The sequence below is a fragment of the Amphiprion ocellaris genome, chromosome 21 (assembly GCF_022539595.1).
Source record: "Amphiprion ocellaris isolate individual 3 ecotype Okinawa chromosome 21, ASM2253959v1, whole genome shotgun sequence".
Taxonomy (NCBI): Eukaryota; Metazoa; Chordata; class Actinopteri; family Pomacentridae; genus Amphiprion; species Amphiprion ocellaris.
Window position 1 is genome coordinate 4704252 of NC_072786.1, and position 21983 is coordinate 4726234.

The 21983-nt window shown below is 40.3% G+C and overlaps 1 protein-coding gene across 6 annotated transcripts in view; it reads right to left on the minus strand.

Moving 5' to 3' along the window:
• Window positions 1-21596, minus strand: part of ppfia2 (PTPRF interacting protein alpha 2) — a 212095-nt gene extending 190499 nt beyond the window's left edge. For 2 of the 6 annotated variants that reach the window (XM_055006695.1, XM_055006693.1), the window contains exons 1-2: window positions 21212-21595; window positions 5189-5447 (exon numbers count right to left, since the gene is read on the minus strand). In XM_055006695.1, coding sequence (XP_054862670.1) covers window positions 5189-5437 — 249 coding nt within the window. In that variant the 5' untranslated portion in view covers window positions 5438-5447; window positions 21212-21595. Of the gene's footprint in view, window positions 1-5188; window positions 5448-21211 lie in introns of all 6 variants that reach the window. The other 4 variants (XM_055006698.1, XM_023264600.3, XM_055006697.1 and 1 more) reach the window with 3 other exon arrangements.
• Window positions 21597-21983: the final 387 nt, after the last annotated feature.

Sequence of the window (21983 nt, forward strand, 5' to 3'; positions counted from 1 at the left end):
AGCTGGAAGGCAAAAGTACGAACCACCACTAACCACCATCACTAACATATACTACCACAACTACATTTAAACCATACAGCATATAAAATTGTTCACGTCTTGGGGATATTTTTTTTGTGTATTTTGGAATTAGAAAAAGCACCAAACACCATATTTATGTCTTAACACTGCCTCTAGTCACTTCATGTGATTCCCCTGCTCTTCCTACATCTACAAGTCAGCTGATCTCCTCTTAAGCACATCTGCTGACCATTTATGACCACAAATGGTTACAAAGAAAGATAATCAGATTTCATAATGTCTCCTTTGTTTCTTGCCTTGTCAGGTAAAGCGATACTTTGTACCGATCAGCCGCAAGATTTAAACCACTGATAGGAGAAGGGAATAACATTGATTATGCTGTTAAAATGCAGTGTTCTGTTGGGAAATCACGAGTCCTGGCATTGTACATTGAAATATTTCACCTCCCTAAAGCACCTACTCAACATACACCGCAAGAATAGCTTGAGAAACACGACCAAGAGCCTCAGCTGTTGATCCTGCCTCCAAACTCCCCAGACTTCAACCAGATCAAGCATCTACAGGATGTGACGGAACAAACGGAGGCCCTACAAAGCAAACCACAAAAATCCATTCCAACATCCTGGTGCCAGACACCACAGAACCCCCTCAGGTCACTAACACAAGCAGGTGGTCATAACGTTGTGGCTGATCAGTGTAAACAAACTGATTTATTCCATGTCCGTAACATCTCATACTCTCAAGAAACATTCTGTATGACATGTTTAAAACTCCGATGCTCGTTTGTGGAAAGCTACAGCTCGGTGCCAGCGTGGAGGATTAGCAGGAGAGGAAGCTAACGCAGAGAACATCATCAGCCGCAGCAGCTTCCATGAGACCGTGTCTGGCAACAGTAAATAAACAGCATGAGAAGGAGGCTCCCGCAGCCCCTCGGGGCCCCTCTAGTACAGTACCACACAGCTGAGTGCTCCGGAGAACGCTGCCTGCCTGCCTGCCTGCCGCTGTCACGATACAGGGGCTGATGGGGGATGGAGGAGGGTCACATGTGCGTGGTGCTGCAGGCTTCGGGTTCATCTGCACACTCCATGTTGTCCTTCTCCATCGCTTTCTCTGAACCGGGTTGATCGAGTAGCGGGGAGCCTCTCTGTTAGCCGTTAGATTCGGCGTGGCAGTGGAAACAAGCCGGAGCAATGCAAGACACGGAAAAACACCAGGGTTTCCGACGACAGCGGTGCTCCTCGTTTCCCAGAGAGGCTTACAGTTAGAGGCAAGAACAAATTGCTCCGCCTGTGCAATGAAACGTATGTCGCATTGGCAGCAGAGAAGCGGCTGATTGTAAACCGATTCATTTATTCACTGAAAAGAGATTACTCACGATTTAAATATTTAAGGTTAAATCATTCTAATCTGATATAATACTGACAGATTTGGACTTAAAGTCACTTGGCAGCCATGTTTTGCAAGCCATCCATATTTGTATCATTTGAGAGAGCACAGAAGCAAGATTGCCAGTGATTATCAATCAGAAAAAAAAAATATAAACCCTCTGAACTGCATTTTCACTCATGCTTCTACCACATGTTTACTCAGTGTGGGCTCATTGTTCTCTATGGAAACAGCACAACCAAGGCTAGGAGAAGAAAGAACTCAAAAATGTCTTGTCTGCAGCATAACACAGTGATAAAAAGAAAAACAAAACTTAAATTTGTTTCATTATTAATTTTGCAAAAGTTAAAGGAAAAAAAGGGATCGACATGGACATTTTTCCCAAGTGCCCACAGGTGTTACTAAACATTAAGGCAAAAATGTGCCTCTAAAAACGTGAGACAAATGACAAAAGTCAGACAAAACGCAACAAAAGCAAGACAAAATATTACAAAAACAAGACACAAAATGAAAAAAACGAGACAAACGACACAAAACAAAACAAAAAAAAGAGACAAAAAACTGGGCAAAAAAGTTACAGTGACAAAAAATGAACAAGACAAACAATCACACAAATGACACAAAACAAAACAAATGAGACACAAAAAATGAGACAAAAAGGGTGACCAATGAACAAGGGCAAGTCCCCGATGCAGCAGGCCTGGGTTTATCTCACTCATGGCCCTTCACTGCATGTCTTCCCCTACTCTTCTCCCTACTTTCCTGTCTGCCTCTCAACTGTACCTATCTAATAAAGCCAAAAGGCCAAAAAAAAAAAAAAAATTTAAAAATGGACAAATATTTTACAAAAATGTGACACAAATGACAAAAGAACAATGAGCAATGTAGTGTTTTACTTTACGATCAAAACAATTTGTCATGGTCAAAAAATTATTTAAAATTTATAGTTTTACAAATTTACAATTTGCAGTTAATGTTTTCTCTGTAATTTTTACTTTACAAAGTCATCCTGCATGTTTGACACCCCTGCCGTAGAGCATTCCTTTGCATTAATGTACAGGGTGCATGTCATGCAGCAGCGACTGTACGACACGTGTAGAGCTAATGGTCGCTTCTGCCGTCCCTCCGTGCTGTAACAAAATGGCCCTGATGAAATGTGGAAAAGACAAATCAAGGGATGGACAGCGGGTGAGGAGAGGAGGCACATCAGGGAAGGGACAGGGGAACTGCCGGATTGCTATGCATGTAAAGAAGGGGGGAGGAAGTGTTGCTGGAAGCGTCGAGTGGGGACGGCGAATGTCACTCCGATCAGTCGAAAGTGTCATGACAAGTGGCGGAGCCGTGACCTCTGATGGAAAGAGAGAAAGAGGAGGGGGGAAAGAGGGAGACACAAGGCGAAGCGCGACATAACAGAAAAGGCAGTGACAGCAGAAACAGAGAGAGAGAGAGAGAAGGAAGGAGGAGGCGGAGGGGGGAGCAGGAAGAAGAAGAACAAGAGGAAGGGAAGTTTGTGGTGGGCCAACATCTAATCCTGCCAGCGCTCTGGGCCTCAGGAACAGAGGAGTGATATTAGTAAAGACACATTCACAGGCTGCCTATCGCTTAAATGAGGCCAGTTCTGTATCAAAAAAAAAGAAGAAGAAGAAAAAGAAGCTCTGCTGCTTCTCCTCTCATTCATCACCTCCTCTGCAATCACACACACTGAGTGGACCTGGAAGCTATCTGTTGCCCTCTTTAAGAATCCCCGCTACATCTGCCGGCTCCCCGAAATTTACCGCAAAATGACATCTTTGTTAAACAATTAGAACTCAAGTGTCAGATGCAGTAAAATCATGACAAGACATTCATAACACAGTGACACAAAGGTGACCACTGCTTCTGTGAAATTGTTCTTTATTGTTAAAAAAAAAAAAAAAAGGCTGCAAACACAACTCCAAATGCCTCCGTATATAATTACCAAGGCCTAACAAACCTCTTCATAAACCATTAGAGCGATGTTGATATCACACGGGCCAATAAGATGCCATCGGACTAATTAATAGAAGCGTTTGTACCAGGACAGTCGCTAGGAGGATCCCAATGACATCTAATTTGAGCCAGACGGCAGGAAAAGCACCAGAGCAGTATGTCAGCTCTGTCATTATGCAATGACAAGCCATACATCAACGTGGAGCTTTACTGCCGGTGGACATCAGCAAAATTGTCTGATAATGGAAATGTTATTTCACTTTGGCAGCCCCGGATGCCTCCGCTGGAGAAGGAATGTTTGGACGGGTGAAGGAATATACGCCAATAGGAAACATATGCATTCAAATACACAGGAGAAATGGGACTGGTGTCTTTCTTTGGTGCTGTTTTTTCCTCTATATTCAGTGTGTGCAGCAGCAGCAGCAGAGTGTTTGAAAACAGCCATAAAAAGCATTTTGTAGCACTTAAGTTTTCCCTTTTTTGTCTTGTTCTCTCCACTGTATATTATGTCTGCCGGGTAACTTCTGAGGCAGATAAAAAGCCCCGAGGCTGAAGTATGAGCTGGAACTACATAACAGTGAGCTCAAACCTACAGTCTGAGATGAATTCAAGATTAAACACAGCAAAGACGGTCTCTGGTAAAAACTTATTTATAACATCTCGCGATTCCAATGACGCGTTTCGGACGTCATAATAAAGAGGTGTAAGTCTAATTATTCTAAACACCACTGGGCAAGAAATGGCTCTCATCTTTTTAACACTTCAAACCCCTTTTAAGTCCTAATGTGCGATCAGACCAAAGCCGAGGCAGACGCAGTGTATTGCCCAGCCTGCGTCTCCAAAAACCATGCGGATTACCGCGCTATCAGCGGGCACCGCCTGCGAACAAAGTCCTCTTCTCTCCACCAACAAACCTCCAGAGTCTCTTGGAAACAGAGTGGGGAAAGCGTGTGACTAGAATTACTGACACACTTTCAGCTAATCTCCACTTTACTGTAGGAATTATTACGTAAGGCCTTTTCTTTCTTTTTTTTCCACATGAAAGATGAAGTCGAAGCCGAACACACCGAAATGTTCACCTCGCTGGCATGTTGCGCTGATTCCACTTCAAACGACACAACTAATTACGTCTGACATTTCAAATACTGATGTATCTGCAACGTCACCACAACCAGTGGGCATGACAACAACAATATGCCATTTAGTGTATGCTCCATTGAAAGCACTTTACAAAATTAGCTGCATGTAATGGAACTATTTATTAGATCCCATTTATTAAATATTTAAAGAATGCAGAATTCATGCTCTGAAACGACAAATTCTTTTCCATGATTTCATCCAGGCTTATTTGCGTGAGAGCCACTGAGTTGGAAAATGTTCCAAAGCCAAAGTAGTGGAAGACACAATGTTTATGCCATGTTCACTTAAGCACACTCCAGTGATGTACTGCAAATGAAAAGATAATTACTCAGTTGAGATGAGGAGCACTGCTGAGGAGGGATTTATTTCACATCGCACATTTTGCGAGGTATGGAAGCACATATTGTAAGCAACAGCAATCAGGAGCTCAAAGTTCAGATGTAATGTGTGGGTAAAACACTCTAAACTACTCAATAAAAGCTACTTAATGCAATATTTGAATAAAAAGCAGGCATCCTGGTGGCCCAGAGGTCAACATCACACCAGAAAAACCACAACATTCAAGCCTTAGAGCTTCACTGCAGGTCGAACTGTCTTTCCTGTCTGTATCCACACAATCAAACAGTCAGTCTCTAAAGAAAAACGAGTCAAAAGAGGCCTTGTCGTCACTCACCTGTGGCAGGGCGGAGCTGAGCTGGCGCTGCAGCGAGTCTCTGTCGTAGATGACGTCCTGAAGGTGCTGCTGGGCCAGTCCGAGGCTCTCCTGGGTTTCCCTCAGCGTGTCCAGCAGCCGGTCCCTCTCGTCCAGCATGTTGACCATCAGCTGCTCGAAGTGGGAGTCCGGGTCCGAGGCGCTGCTCTGAGAGCCGCGCTGGCTCAGCGCCGTGTCCTCGCTGATGGTGGGCATCACCTCGCACATCATCTTGGCTCTGCTGAAGAGGAGGAAGATCAGAGGTTAGACAGAAGTGTGGAAATGAATGTGTGATGCAGTAGTTAGCATTGTTGCCTCACAGCTGGAAGGTTTGATTTACAGCTAGGGATCTTTCTATGTAGTTTATATGTTCCCCCTGTGCAGCGTGGGTAATTGGTAATTCTAAATTGTCCATAGGGGTGAATGTGAGTGTGATTGTTGGCCTCTTTGTGTGGCCCTGTGATAGACTGGTGACCTGTCCAAGGTGTCTTCTGCCTTCACCCTTTAATTTATATTTTACCAATAAAGTTTGTAGAGGTGAGTGTGACAAAGTAACCCCAGAAAACCCAGACACTCACTTATTAAGTAGTATTATGGGTTGCTGCCTTCATCAGCATCATTGAGCCTTAACATGTGCTTTTATACTATATGGGTCAATATATAATTGAGGGACTTTTGAAGTCCATGGGATATATCTTGCATGAATTTTTATTAAAAGTAAAAAAACTAATGTTTTTATGTTCATTATGATCATGTCTTTACAAATTCCATAATTATTTATTACGGAAACAATCATTTTATTAATAAAAAATGACTGGATATCACTAAAATATCAACAAAATAACCCACCAAAATTAATAACAACCACTTTCTAATTAGCTAAACAATAATAAAATGAACTGATTCAAAAATAGTTTTGATTGTGTTCTTGTTATTAAGTTGAGATAATCATGACAGATATTTCTTTTTTGTCAATATACCAAATTTTACATGGAAAATAACAACTTATAGCCAAAAAATCCCTTTCAACTAAGTTACTCATTACAAAAACACCTCTCAAGGAAATGTGTTAATTCCAGATCACATGACCTGCTCCTCATGATGTCATTTCCTCCTGAAGAAAAGACTGGCAAGACTCCAAGGCTTTGTTAGTTATTTAATATAAAGTAGTAGTATTTAATATAAAGAGTGTGAACTTATGGCATGTCAACAGGTTTACTACAATATCTTTATAAATAACTTTCAATTTTAATTTTACTCAATTGTATATATAAAATTTAGGAGAATCTTTCTCTAAAAATGCCATGTTGATTTTAGGGCCTGAAAACAACAAAAATGTCAACTATGATGCCGGTCAACTATGCTACAAGACATCCCACAATCATATATTGACCCATATACAAAAAATCTTACAGAGGATAAAGTGGTATATAGATAATGGATGGATGATTGTTCCCACTAAAAAAAGAGAACAACTTGCATTTTGAAGTCACAACTTTTACTTATATTATTGTCAATTTCAGCAAGCAGTTCTTATAATACATACAACTCCTATGGATTGATCATCAATAAGACGCACAAGTCATCGTTGTGAAGTTTTGCAATTTGCAAGTTCCAAATATGTATCTTCAAAGACACTTACTGCCACAAGTGTGTGTTTCTGCTGTTGAACACTTGGAGGAAAATAGCCTTGTTTTTGTAGCCTAAGTCTGAGGTTATAAGTCTGAGATGATATAAGGGAGAAATTTGGCACTTAAAGAATCCTGACAAAAGAAATATCATAGAGAACAATAGTAAAATTCTGTATGAAATAAAGTCCCGCCAATTATCTCCTTTGTGAAACATCCAGCCAATCATGTTGTTGCAAAGGCGCAAGTGAGCATGCATTTTGTAAGTATAACCTGCAGGGAAAAAACAGATTTTGGGGGAAAGTCATTCGTTTTATGAGCACTTATTTTTTTATCATATTTGACGGGTGATTCAGTAAATGCACTTGTTTATGTACTGGTGACCACTGAAAGCGAAATAATGGATCTTTCAGCATTCACTTAGATCAAGACCTGATCTTGTTAGCATGAAATAACTGCCTGGAGGCGTTACCAAGATGACTGCTAAGCGGCGAGACTTGCTTCTGAGGGGTTTGGTGATACACTATCAGAATTAATCAATAAAAAAAGCCAAATTCAAAAAAGCAAGAGGCAGCACATTCAATTTCAGGACCACCATATTACCCTACAATAGTAAATATCAAGTAATCAAGGAATATATACAAAAAATCTTTGAGATTGAGTTTCATTTCTATATTTAAACAACATAACAAAACCAAAACAGTTAATCTGGAAAAGATGAGCATCCACATATACAGAAAAACAAACATGTCCGTCCACTCCCTACTACACGTGCCTCTGTAAATATCCACATGCTACTGTTTGTATGCCTGTGTGCATGTGACTGGGCCTGACACAGTTGGAGCTTGGCTCAGCATCACCCCAGCGTTTCAAAGCTGCGGAGACGTCTTGGGATGCTGGGCGTTCTGCCCTAGATTTCACGCTTCTGCTGTTTAATGGGCCAGCCCAGATCGGGTTGCATAATACACCGTATCTATGCTATAGTGGATATGTGGAAGCCATATTCCAGCCTCCCCCAGGGGCCTCAGAGAGCGTCAGGAATCGTTCAAACCGATGGGTCGCTTCATGAGCTAAAAACTCTCTTTGCATCATCGGACGTCAGAGCCAGATGCGATTGGGCAGTAAGCCACGAAACGCCACTGGTTAGAAAGATTTGAGTGGTTTAACATAAAGCGTGCAAGAAAATGGTAGGATACGCTATTTGGAGAGACTGAGCTTGGAAAATACGATTCTGTGCTTTCATACCATGATTTAACATTAGCCTGATCCATGTGCCTTAAACGGAAAAAGACATGCTTAGATGGAAGCCTCCATCAAAACAGACAAAATCTGATTTCCAACAGCAATAATATTACCTTACTTACATATTACATTCAATTATTAACAAGAAAGTGGCGCGAGTTTTGTCTAGTTGCCAATCGTCTTCAAGAGAACATCTAGCATTCACGGTCGCTGGACCCAGCTGTTTGGTATAGAGATTAGTGAGCTCACTGTTCATTGAAACACAGCGTCAAATTTTCTGAATTCAATGCAGGTCAAGTACATGCACATAAAATATCATGTTAAAATCACAGTTTTGAAGTTGTTCGAAGGTGCAAAGCCAGCCAACTGGCCTGATTCCAGTCTTTCTTTTGAAGAGCCTTTCTGTTTTTAACAGGTCTTCTGCCTTGTTAACATGTCCATATGGTGTTTTTGATAAGTGAAAAAAGCAAACAATGCCAGGAATATCCACCTTAATGCTCTAGTGTCTCAAAAACATGTACGTTTGGGGTTTCTTAAGTAAAAGAAAATTCCACCATAGCAGTCACTTGTTACATACAGAAGCTACTTGGTGGAGCAAAATATGTCCCTATACAACTCCAATCTCAATTACGTTTTGAAAGAAACATATTTCCTCCAACACGATGGCAGTATAACATAGTTGGAAACAGGTTTCAAAGACCCACAATGTCCATATTAGGAAGTGAGATAATTCGTAGTGGCATAAGTCCGATGCAGGACTTTCACTCAAGACAGTCGCTATATTATACTTAAGTAGATCGAAGTTTTGCTTTTAGCATAGGTTCAGACACCAAGCTACTTGATAAGGTTTAGAAAAATAGAATGCTTTGTGGTAAAAGACATTAAAAAGCCCTTCGAGTGAAAAACATTTACTGTTTTTTTTTTAATATGATAGAAGACACATCATGAGCAAAATTAGAGGTCTCAGCCCTCTCTGCCTTGTAGCATCTGTTTCCAAGTGTAATTTTGAAATTGAACATTTTTTTTGTTTACTCTTGCACACTATTTGCACTACATATACAACGCTTTGTTTATTCTTTACATAGGAGATTTTGCATTTTATATTTTTCTTATAGTTTATTTTAATTTACTGCAAATTATTGCTTATTTTTCTGTATTTATGGCAGTAGGAACTGTACTCTTTCTGCTGCAGCAACCGAATTTCCCCTCGGTGATTAATAAAGTATTTCTATTCTATTCTATTCCATTCCATTCTATTCTATTCTATTATCTACTATCCTTTTTAGAATTGATTTAAACATTCATGGCTCAACCACTCCAATAATATAACACGCATTTGTGTAGCGTAGAGTAGTTTTACGGTGTTTGGAAAGAGCTGGTGTGTTCAAGCTACAGTGAGGAAATCTACACTGTTTAAAGCAGCAGTCTTCAACCTTTTTTGCACCACAGATCAGTTTCAAGCAAGAAAATTTTCTATAGACTGGTCATGGTGCAGATGAAAAATAATATTTTCTTTTTTTATTTAAAAAATGTGTCCTAAACAAAAAAAATTAGTTTTATTCATCAATCAAGTACGGGGAACAAGCCCAGATTGAAGTGACTGGAAGACATCTAGTCATTTTTCAAAATAAAACGGCCTGCAGACTCCGCCGGAAACAAAATAAAAAACATTTTTATTCTTTCTGTGTGGCTCGGAACCAAATTACTCACGGCCTGATACCAGTCCGCAACCCAGTGGTTAGATCGCTGCTCTCAAGGATATAATCACATTGAGCCATTTTTAAGCAGGAGGTGATTACGGAGTAGTCAGAGTGCCAAATTACTAAAATAAATCTATAAAAGAATAAGCAAATAAAAGGGGAAATATCAAGATGAATTAATAAAATGAAAAATAAAAAATGTTGCTATATAAAGAAATATTAATTTTTTAAAAATGAATCCATAAACAAAAAGGCTAATAAAAATAGAAATATAAAGACAAATAAAAAAAACTTTTATGTTATTTATTTGCCACATTATTTCTTTTTAATTTTATTTATAAGCCCATTTCATCTTTTTTTAAATTATTTTATTTATTTGTCCTTATATTTCTACTTTTATTAGCCTTTTCTTTATAGATAATTTTTTTGATAAATATTGCTTCATATTGCCACATTATTTATTTTTAATTTTATTATGAGCACATTTCTTCTTATTTTTTAATTATTTCATTTATTTGTCTTTATATTTCTTTTTTTATTAACCTGTTCTTTTATGGATTAATTTTTGACCATTTTTTTAATATAGCAACTCTATTTATTTTTTCATTTTATTTATCCATCTTTATATTTCCACTTTTATTTGCTTATTCTTTTGTGGATTTATTTTTGTAATTTGGCACTCTCACTGCTCCATAGTGAACGTTTAAATATGTAACTTTGACACAGAGACTATTTTTTAATTAGTGATCAGAGAGAAGTCTTAACTTAATGGTAACTATGTCTTGAACCAGTCTCTCAATCATCCAAGGAAGTCTTCCAGAGCAACAAATACTGAAAAAACACACACAAGAGCTAACATCAAAGCAGCAGCTAACCATGCCACAACCAAAACACTCAAAGGCCTCTCAATGTACAGACCACTACATCCAAAATCCTTCTAAGTTTCTGGTCATTCTGGCCTCAACGTTAGGCCATATTTACTCAGTGTCCTGACCTCAGCCAGGTTTATTTAGCGAGATGAGAACATCCCATTGCCCAGACTTGGTCCCCTCTGGGTGGGTTACAATGCCAGGTCTGTGTCTCAGCATGTTCTGGCAGTAAGACCAGTGGTCTCCCATATCTTCTCCAGGCACCCGGCCAGGCTCCCACCAGTTCACCATTTAGCCACCATCCGCTGTCATTTAGACCGGAGAGACTGAGCCTGCATGCCGCTTGGCTGGACACGCCGCACATGCCAGCCTGCGCTTGGAGAGCAAGGAGGGCTGGCGGACAGACCGGGGCATCGCTGGTGCATTTTAAGTAGAAGGTAGTGATTTATTCCTGACTACGGCTCAATACATGTTGGTTGTGCAGAGGAGGAAGTCAAAGTCAGCTTTATTGTCGGTTCTGCTACATGCGTACACATACAGAGAAGGCATCGGGTTCATTAAAAAACGCACACAAATCTGGCATCAGATAAGAAAATGAGCTATAGGTTGAAAGTAGGGATGCAGGGATGGTGGGGTAATCTGTAATGTCTGCTTTAGTTAGTAATTTAAAAATACATGGATCATTTCTCCTGATTTGGAGGGGCTAGCTCTCAAATTTGACCTTTTATGTTTGATCTCCTACATTACATCACACTCTCCCACAATGCGCCGGCGAACATGCTCCGAAACGCATTTTATTTCTCCTTTAAACCGCACGGAAAAGCAAAGTGTATTGAGGATGTTTTTCTGCCTCATGGCACATACAATCCCCTTTTGTCCTATTCCTGCACCTTATGCTTTGATCTCACCGTGACTGTGCCTTAAATCATTTCTGCTGTCTATGAAAAATCAATAGCTACGGAGGGAAAGTGCACCGACTGATCTGCTTCTGTCTGCGCTTTTAGCCGTACGAGGCGCCCTTCCTGAAAGCATACCATATCACTCAATGAAACATTTATCTGCCTAATTATGCCCCTCAAAAGGCATCAGGCCAGACTCTTTAGTTAAACTTGAGATTCAGAGTGAAGCCTGAGAAATGCATCTCGTCTGTAAAGCCTTGAAGCAGAATGCAGAGATAAACAGCGTCTACTTTTCCTTCAATTTGCCTTTGTGAGAAAATTCTGCTCCTCTGCTGCTGGATCCTGTTATTGGACGGACTGTTTGGACAGCAAGTCATTAGTTTCCCTCTAGAGTGGAGCAGCGGTGATGACAGGTAAGAGTTAGTGAGATCCTCTTGGATAGATATACACTAATCACCTACTGTGGGCAGTGTGAAGAACGTGTGGATTGAGGGGCTCTTATTGCCAGCTGGGATGCACATGTGGAGATTTCTCTTGCTAACAGTGCCAATACTATTTCCTCGCAGCCTAGAAGACCAATTTACCACTGCTAAAACAGCTACTACAGACAATCCTGGAGCTTGAAACAGAACAGAGCGGCTCCTGCTAGCTCGTTTCCATTGCAATGAAACATCACAGCACATTATGATAATGCGAGAAGCTGCCGTCCAATTCCACAAGCATGTCAGAGTATGCTTTGGCATACATCTAAGTCAAATATTGAAGAATTATGTTGCAAAAACCAAATGTAGCTGCAGCTGGTTAAAGATGTTAAATGTGAGGCTAAAAGTATGCAGGAATCACAGGAGGGATCACAGCAACACGCTCAATTGAATACATTGTAGGCCACAGATGCACTAAGAAATGAGCACAGACAGACATGCAGGGATCATTGGGCTTTTCTCTCCATGCCATATGCCAATCAATGAATTATTCAAAGGGCTAGGAGGGAGGTTTTCGTCCCAATCAGTGCAACAAATCCAGAGCCCTCTTTTTCTCGCCTAGGAGTCTCAACCGAGCTCAGACACCTGGCTCCGGAGCCATCCAGTCGGCGTCAAGAAGCCGATGAGCAAACTTGCATCCAGCAGAGAAGACGAGTAAAAGTGTAGCATGATAATGAAAGGAGGCGATCCAATCTATGACATCAAGGCATTATTGGACTATTTCATTTTTGTATGGCTAATTTTAAGGGAAAAATACAGTGTTTTAGGCCAATACATTGGTCCAACATACAATTTTTATATGAAAAAAAGCTGTAAAATTGCGAGATTATTGTTGTTTAGAAGCTGTCCTTGAGGCAGGACTCCTCATCTTAGCAACGTAGAAAACACCTGGAGTTTTGTGGTTAGTTTTTGGGTGTAGTTGAGCTCAGATGGTGCCCATTTCCAAAGCTTAACAACACAGTTCTTGTACCTATGTAACCAAGTAGTTGTGTAACAGAATGATCCCTCACAGCAGACAAACTAGTGTTTCCTGGGTCAACGTATTACCTCTATCTCTATTTTTACATATTTGTGTCACTTGATTCGGACACGCCATAGATCATCACACAACCTTACAGCCTTTTTTAAACACTAGTACATTCTGTGCTGTAACGATTGACATAGCGATCACACATTTTGGTGTGAGACTGTGTTGACAGGTGAGTATCCCCAAGAATGATGCCTAAACATCACTATTTACATCCACCGTCAACTCTTCGTGCCACTGCAGGAGGGAGTGTACGGTATGTAGCAGGTTGGTGGATGGGCATGAAGCATCTGTAGCTTTCACATCCCATCCTATTAAAAAAAGACTCCTTCCATTGAAAATCAATCAATTTTCACCCTGTTAATGTGTCCATATGGTGTTTTTTCAACCATTTCCACCATTGAAACTACAGTGTACTCATGATGTCTCCATAACACAGATTCAGACTTCCAGGATTCTACACAAAACTCTAATCCAACCAATCCTTCCAATTTGCAGAGCAGGACTTTCTGAATTTTTCTTCAGAATCAGTTTCTGGCTTTAAAAGGTATAGCTGAATTACATTCTGTGGCTCTAGAGAGAGGTAGGAACCTCATAGATCTGCACATTCCAGAGGAAATCAATGGTGTATAATTAAACTAAGCCATTTTAAAGGTGTAAACAAATCTGAATGTGTAACTTTGGTACACAGAAAATTAGTTTTTAGGGTTTTAATCAATGACCAGAGAGGGACTTTAAAGCCTAATGTAATATTTTTCCTGTGAGAACTAATTTTTCTTACTCCTCCGGTACCCCAGAGCCTTTTACTAAGCTGCAGTGATCGTGATTTTCACTAAAAACAAATAGGTTAGCACTAATATTAGTCTTTCATCATGCGTAATTGGTGCATGGCCCCAGAATGTCACAACATCGCAGGTGAAATATCAGCTGAAAGCATTAGGAAAGGTCAGAAGGGATTATTTTCTTGCAGGTATGTGACTATGATACACAGAAATGCATTTTAAGGGGTCTAATGAATGGCCAGAGAGAGACCTTTTAAGTTCACATTCAGCTTTTATTAACTGTGTCTTTGAGTCAGTTCTCTACTGAATGCACAGAGATGAAATTAATATTTTTCCAGTTATTTATTGCAAGCCTTCCACCGGAAAAAAGATACAAATAAAAGTCACAACAGAGCTACAATCAAAAGAACAGCCAAACGAGTCGCAAAATGTACAGGTAACCATACCTAGAATTCTCACTTGGACTTCAGCGGGGTGTCCCGACCACAGTCAGGTTTATTTAGCGAGATGAGAACATCCCATTGCCCAGACTTGGTCCCCTCTGGGTGGGTTACAATGCCAGGTCTTTGCATGTTCTGGCAGTAACAGGGTCTCCCATATCTTCTGAGAGATTTGAAGATAGGAAGGGGTTATTTTCCTGGAAAAACTTGGAAATATCCAACTCTGATACACAGAGAGGAGTTGTAAGGTTTAAATCAGCAAATGAAGATGGGCTTTAACTAAGGACAGACTTATAATCATGGCCAATATTTGGTATTTTCCTGATTATCGGTGTGAGTATTTTTATTGACCGATTATTGATAAATTAAATGCTCTACTTCAAGTCCAATGCAGCATGTGACAAATCTGGTTTGTATTTCAATGTGCTTGGTTGTTTTATTCTGTGGTAGAGACGCCATATTCAGTTATAGTTCCCATTTAAACATTAAAGAAGAAGCCTAGTTATCAGTAACAGGTTCTCTGCTATCACATGCTGTTAAAACATTACATTTATTGCATACTGGTTCCAAATATTGGTTATCGGCCATTGTCGATTACCAATAGCTGGTATCAGAACTAAAAAAAAAAAAACATATCAGTCAATCCCTAGCTTTAACCGTATTTTATTTGCTATAACAATGACCTTTCCTTAAGTCTCAATACACTCAAGACAAACTTATTTGTATAACATATGATTTGAAGGCAAAAGGGTTGCAAAGTCAAAAGTAGGAGGAAAAGTCCTAGAGAAACGAGATTATTCTTCAACTCGTCTAGCAAGTCCGGCCTCCACTGACTGTACTTGCACAACAGCAAGCTGGACCGAGAAGTTAAAACCCTCTACACCTCGACCAATCGCTGCATGAAGTGTCTGTTCCGAGCAGACAGAAATAAAACACCTCCATGAGCAGTGGGTGTAGGTTTAGACATTGACAAGGACTTTGTTTGAAGCATGCTATCAGTGACAGTTAAATCATAACGTTGGCATGTACAAACATCCCAGAAAGCGAACAGTCTCCAAAAACTGGCAGTGGATGTAAAAAAACAAAAAACAAAAAAGGAAGTAATCCGTGGTTTTGTACAGTCATCCCATAATATTCTTGTCTGGCAGGAGGCTTGATCACTGCTATGTCCCCCTCATCTGTATTTCCTGCCAAAATGATTACTATCTGTACTTTGAAAACAGCAAAAAGCACAAACAGGGAGAATATGACAAAATGTACAACAAATCTCTGGCACTTTCCCTTCAGCGAATAAAAAACACACAGTGTCTATATGGGACAGATGTAAGTTTGGCCACTTATGTAGAATCGCTTCGTTTTGGCAGGAACAAATCAGCAAACTGCGGCTAATTTCCTGACTGTCTTCAGTTAATCTCATTAATGGGAACAATTGTGCGTGCAGATAAGGAGCGGCGCACAAAAAAACAGCAGTATGTTTCCGGGCTGTATATGGCCGAGTGAGGCGAATTCAGCACTATTCACCACCTGGGACACATCAAAAGACATGTGGAGTGCGAGCGTGAGCAGAACGGGCAGAGGACTGAACACAACACTCTGTGGCTTTGGAGATAAGCCGTGTGCTTGTTGAGCTGACTTTGGAGGCGCTAAAATAAAAACCAGCATTACTTAATAGCGCCTTTAAAGCCCCGTTATCATCAAGCCCAGAATTAATAACGCTTTAACTCATTAAGTTGGGAGATGGTCATTTAGAAACCAGTTAAACAAACCAAAGCAAAAAAAAAAAAAAAAAAGCTCATTATGGAGCTAATTTTTTATGAAATGCGAGGTCAGCTTTTCAAATATTCGCAACAACCTATTAGACTCATTCAAGCACATTGACTCCCAACAGGAATGAGAGTGTACGGCAAAACAAAACAAAAAAAAAATGTTTTGATGATAATGCACTTCACTTGCATCATTACTAGAAGCAGAAAGGCTGATTACACACGTCGCTTTGTGGCCGCCAGGGGAGCTGACTAGTGGGAAATTCCACTTTTAAATAATGTCTGTGTTTGATTTCTTGGCGCACTGCTGAGCACAAAGTGCATCTACAGACTGCAATGATGAGCTCAAAGGGTAATGGGAAAGCTGTTGTGCGCCACTCTTCCCCATACTTGGCATCCGTGTCGGGCCGACAGGTGGGAAAAGCGTGACGCAGCGTTTTTGTGAATGGAAGTGGCCAGATTGCATGGTACACTCATAGCGCTGAGAAATCTCATTCATATGGCAGCCGGCACCGCAGAGACTTCTAACGAAATGCGAGAGCAGCCTGCCAACACAACAACAATTCAAGTCTAGTCAATTTAATCACTGCCATAGGAACGTACAACAGCACTGAAGCAGGATACTGTTAACTCATCTCCAACACTTGCTGTGACATTCTGGGGCGATTCACCAATTACACACGATGAACGACCAATATCAATGCTTATTTATTTGTTTTAGATGTAAAACCCTGATCACGGCGACTTAGTGGGGTAACAGACGAGCAAGCAAAAATTGATCCCACATAAAAAAATATTACAAAAGACATGCAACATATTGTTTGAAAATATACTTGAAAAAGATTTTTTTCTTAATAATACCGTGCAGTTTCAGACAGGATTTTGCGAACCTTGAAGAATATAAAGTCTAATCCTTCAGATGATCTGAAAAACAAAGATTTTACTTTATAGGAATTGATGTTGGAAGGGATTGTCAAAGGCTGATGGCAATATTTTTCAGATAGTCTTTATTGCCTGACTATAATTTTGCATCTATCACAATTCAATACAGCATCTCCCTCCCAGAAAGTTATTCCTGCAATGTTTAGCACGTTCATGGAAAACACAATTTAGAACTCACTTGTATATAAAACTGCTTTTGGTAAATTTACATTCTCTCTCATATGACCGTCAAGTAGAAGTAGAGGTCGGATTAAAAGTACTGTGATGAACACTTACAGTCAATTAGAGAAATAGATTCTACAACTAGTCATGTTTTAGTGAATCAAGCACGACATTTAGAAATACAGGAGCAGTATTGGGGAAACCACAGTGCAGGAGAAGAGTGTATTCAGGAGAACACACAATTACATTACCTATACTCATTAAACTTAGATAGAATCTGTAAGCAATGCCCACAAACCAACAGAGACGAAAACCAAATTGTTCAGTGCTGACAGTGTGCAAAATATATTTGTTTACTCAGTGGACTATAAAATTGTCTAAAATAATAATTGCACACTCAGATGAATAAAATGATTTTTTTTTCTCTCAGAGTGCTGCTCATATGAGCTTCTTTTTCGAGAGTGGAGCCACAAGTACACTGGTTCTATCACCATATTCCATGACACTAAAACCACTGACAGGTGAAGAGAAGAACATTGATCAGTTTGTGACACTGAAACATTCTGCTGGGAAACCTTGGATGGTGACATTTATATGAACATTTAAACACTGTTAGAGACGGCCCCTATGGGAACCGCATTCTCAGGAAACGCACCCCGACACACCACAAAACATGCTCAGGAAGGGATCGAGGAACGCAACCAAGAGCTCAGGGCATTGATTCAGCATCTAAACTCCACTCATGGTAGGGATCAACAGATGTGGCTTTTTTCTCAGTCAATATACAGTTCAGGGACTTTTGAAGTCCATGGGATCTATCATGCATATATTTTCATTTCAAGTAAAAAAAAAAAAAAAACAACTAATGTTGTTTATGTTCATTATGATCATGTCTTTACAAATTCCATAATTATTTATTAAGGAAACAAACACTTATAAATAAAAAATGACTGGATATCACTCAAATTTCAACTAAACAACCATCCGAATATAGTAACAAACACCTTCTAATTAGCTAAACAATAATCAAATGAGCTTATTCAAAAAATGTTCTGATTGTGTTCTTTTTATTAAGTTCAGATAGTCATGACAGATATTTCTTTTTTTTAACAATATATCAAATTTTAGATGGAAAATAACAAATTGCATCACTTTCAACTAAGTTACTCATTACAAAATCACCTCTCAAAGAAATGTGTTAAATCCAGATCACATGACCTGCTCCACATGATGTCATTTCCTCCTGAAGAAAAGACTGGCCAGACTCCAAGGCTTTCTGAGTTATTTAATATAAAGTAGTGTGTGAGTCAAGTGTGGATTTATGGCATGTCAACAGGTTTACTATAATATCTTTATAAATAACTTTAAATGTCAATTTTACTCAGTTGTATATATAAAATTTAGAAGAATCTTTCTGTAAAAATGCCATGTGGTGTTTGGTTATAGGCGGCCATGTTGATTTTAGGCCTGAAAACAGCAAAAATGTCAACTATGATACAAAAAGTCCCACAATTATATACTAACCCAATTGCTATTTATATTTGGAACTGATGTACATTACCAGTAAAGAGTTTGGACACACCTTCTCATTCAATGTTTTTTATTTACTTATTTTACACATTGTAGATTAATACTGAACACATCAAAACTATAAAAGAATAAATATAGAATTGTGTTATAAACAGAAAGTGTTCATCTTCAGTATTAATCTACAATGTAGAAAATAATCCAAATAAATAAAAAGCATTGAATGAGAAGGTGTGTCCAAATTTATGACTGGTAGTGTACATTACATGTACTGTTTTGACAGCATGTGATAGCAGAGAACCAGTCATTCCTAACTAGGCTTCATTGTTTTATTTCAGGGTTTGTTTTTTTTTTGGCCTTTTTGCCTTTATAGGACAGTGGAGAGAGACAGGAAACATGGGTAGAAGAGTGGGGGAATGAGATGCAGTAAATTGCCATGAGCTGGATTTGAACCCATGACTGCTGTGTGGGGGACTACAGCCCCCGTTTATGGGTCATTATCTGGGCGCCCCAATTAATCTTCATTACTAATAAGGAATATGTAAAATAGAAATAGGAACAATTAAGTTATGACATTCTTCTCTGTTTATGCAGGATGAACTGAGATTGATCAGTTTGTCTCCTGCAGTTATGTCTGCTGTTCTTCTGTTTTTCTCTCACTTTTATTGCCCACTAAAGTCCATATTTAAAGCATTCTTAATTATTGTTTTCCAGACTTTGTTTCCGGGCAATCTGTGGCTGCCTTCTTACTTAGCCGTTAGTATAGCAATAGCCACTGTGAGAGAAGCTAATGTCCTGGTTTGTGGCTTGTGTATCTTGTTCAGTTTTTGCAATCGCTGCTTGAGTGACATTTTTAAGACCATGGAGAGATCAATAATCGATCAATAAAAACACCAGTAACTGGAAAAATGCCAAATATCGGCCACGTTAATCAGCCGGGCCCATTATCGGTCAATTTCATGGGGTGCATTGGAACAAGTCTGATCTCACTCTGCAACTAACAGGACCCAAAGGATCCGGTGCCAACGTACTGGTGCCAGGTCAGGGCTGCACAAGAGGGGCCTACACAATATCAGGAAGATGGTTTTAATGTTTTGGGTTACTGGTGTACGTAAAAGGGTGCATATGTCCACCCAAACCATCATGGACTTAAAATCTACTAACAACTGTTGCTTTGCCTCCTGAGATCCTCATTCAGTCCAAATCACATTCTGCTCCTGAAGCATTTAAATGGAAATCAGACCCAAAAAAATGCATAAAGAATAGCTTCTGTAAAACGCTGCATCACAAAATACTATTTTCCTGCATTCATTGATGTCCTCGTGTGATACAGCGAGCGGGAAAAAGTGAATGAGACGGAGACGGGATGAAGAGAATGGCACGGGTGTAGAGTTACACCCAGGATGCTGCCATTAGGGAGGGCGGGAAAGGAAGAGGAGGCTGAGCATCAAGTGTGTGTGTGTGTGTGTGTGCGTGTGTGTGTGTCTTCATTTGTCTCTGAGTGCACTTTACCTCTATACTTGTGTGTGAGCATCTGGCTGATGTTTGTGCGTCTTCTGCTGGACTGAAAATGAGTCTACGTGCACGTGAGAGGATGAAAGGACGAGTGTGTAGCCTTTAACTTCACCCACAATCCCCTGCAGCAAGGTCATGCAAAGCGTGAATCGATGGGGGGCTGAATGAGGCGCGCAGATCAAGGTGAACAAAAAGCAAAGTTGTAGCTGATCTTAAGCGACTGTCACCGACACTGACAGCATTTTAACGTCCTCATTAGGGAAGGTTTAGCAAACAATCCCGTGCTGTAAAAAAGACGCCGTCAAACCCTCATTCCATTGGCATAAAAAGCTGCCACAGGTAGCCACTTCCCACACCTCCTCCAGGCAGGAGAAGCTTCATCTACTGCTCACCAGACACATTAAAGCTAGTGTAGAATGTAAAATTAAGCTTTTTTTCTTCTCTCCATGATGCATGTGTGAAACAACTTCAGCGGAGATGTCATGCGTCCCAGCACCCATAGGAAGATTTAACCTTCTTCCTGAACCTGCACGTCTTCTCATTCATTCATTCAGATCCATCTTTGGAATAATTCTGTTCACAGGAGGGGCAGCTAGTTCCCCCAATATGACAGCTCCTTAACCACACACACACATGCAGATCAGCCCCGACTGCGGCGTTGATCTTTTTCCTTTTCCACCGCTGGAACAAACTCCTCCTCATTCTCTGAAATGATAATTAGGGAGAATCCTTGGCTATTGTCTCAAGTGCATTACATCATGCCAGCCTTTCAGTCTGCATCCCGCCCCCCCTTTAACTCTCTCCTCTGTCTCTCCACTGTGACAGCCGGCTGTATTTTTTGCTTTTTTTTCCTCCTCCTCCTCCTGCAGAGCCTTCACAATGTCAACCCCACACAGGAAACATATAGCTTTTTAACATCCAGCATCCAACAGCTCCAATATGGCATAAAAAAATCACCTTGAGCCCTGCAGGAACAGGGCAATGTAGGTCACTGCGATACCGGCGGGCAACAGTGTGCAATACTCACGATTTTCTCCCTTTACTATCAGTGGAGGATCAATGACAACCGCAGTCCTCTCAGCTTATACCATCAAGCAGGACAATCCTAGGAGGCTTGCTCAGCGCGAACATCCAGCGACGCCGAGGATCCGATCGGGAAGGTGCGGCTGGTCCCCGCCGCTGGCATGGTCAACGCAAATAACGACAAATAAAACGCGCAAGAAGGAGCAGGAGGAAGAGGAGGAAGGGGAGGTAAAAACGTTAGCCGCGACGCGTAATGACATCTGATTCCCCGGGATGCACACACATATACACGCACGCACGCACGCACACACACGCACACCGGGGTGAAGAAATTATGGCATGTTACAAATTCTGCTGTGATAAGCTGGAGCTGGAAAAGACCATTGTCGGAGATGACGGAGGGGAGGCGTGTGGAGTCTTAAAGTTGCAGCTGTGCAATTCTTCCTCCTCTCTGTGCAAAGCTGTAGTAGTAATAATAATCATACAGACAATAGCCGTTTATTCAGTATTTATCCACATTTGAGCTACTAACAAATACAACCGCAATGTGGTGCCTAAAATACAGAAAATGATCTCCAAATGGTGCCAAAAATTATTACATCTCCATTCTAATAACGCTTCTGTAAAATGTAAATTTATGTTTCTGTAATCAGCCACGTTATGCAGTATTAATCAGAAACTGTTATTCACTAATTTTTCCTCCACCTGCAGCTCTGCTCACCTGCTCCTGCCACATACATGGTCTGTGCCAGGTCCCAAATGTTGGAGTTGATTTG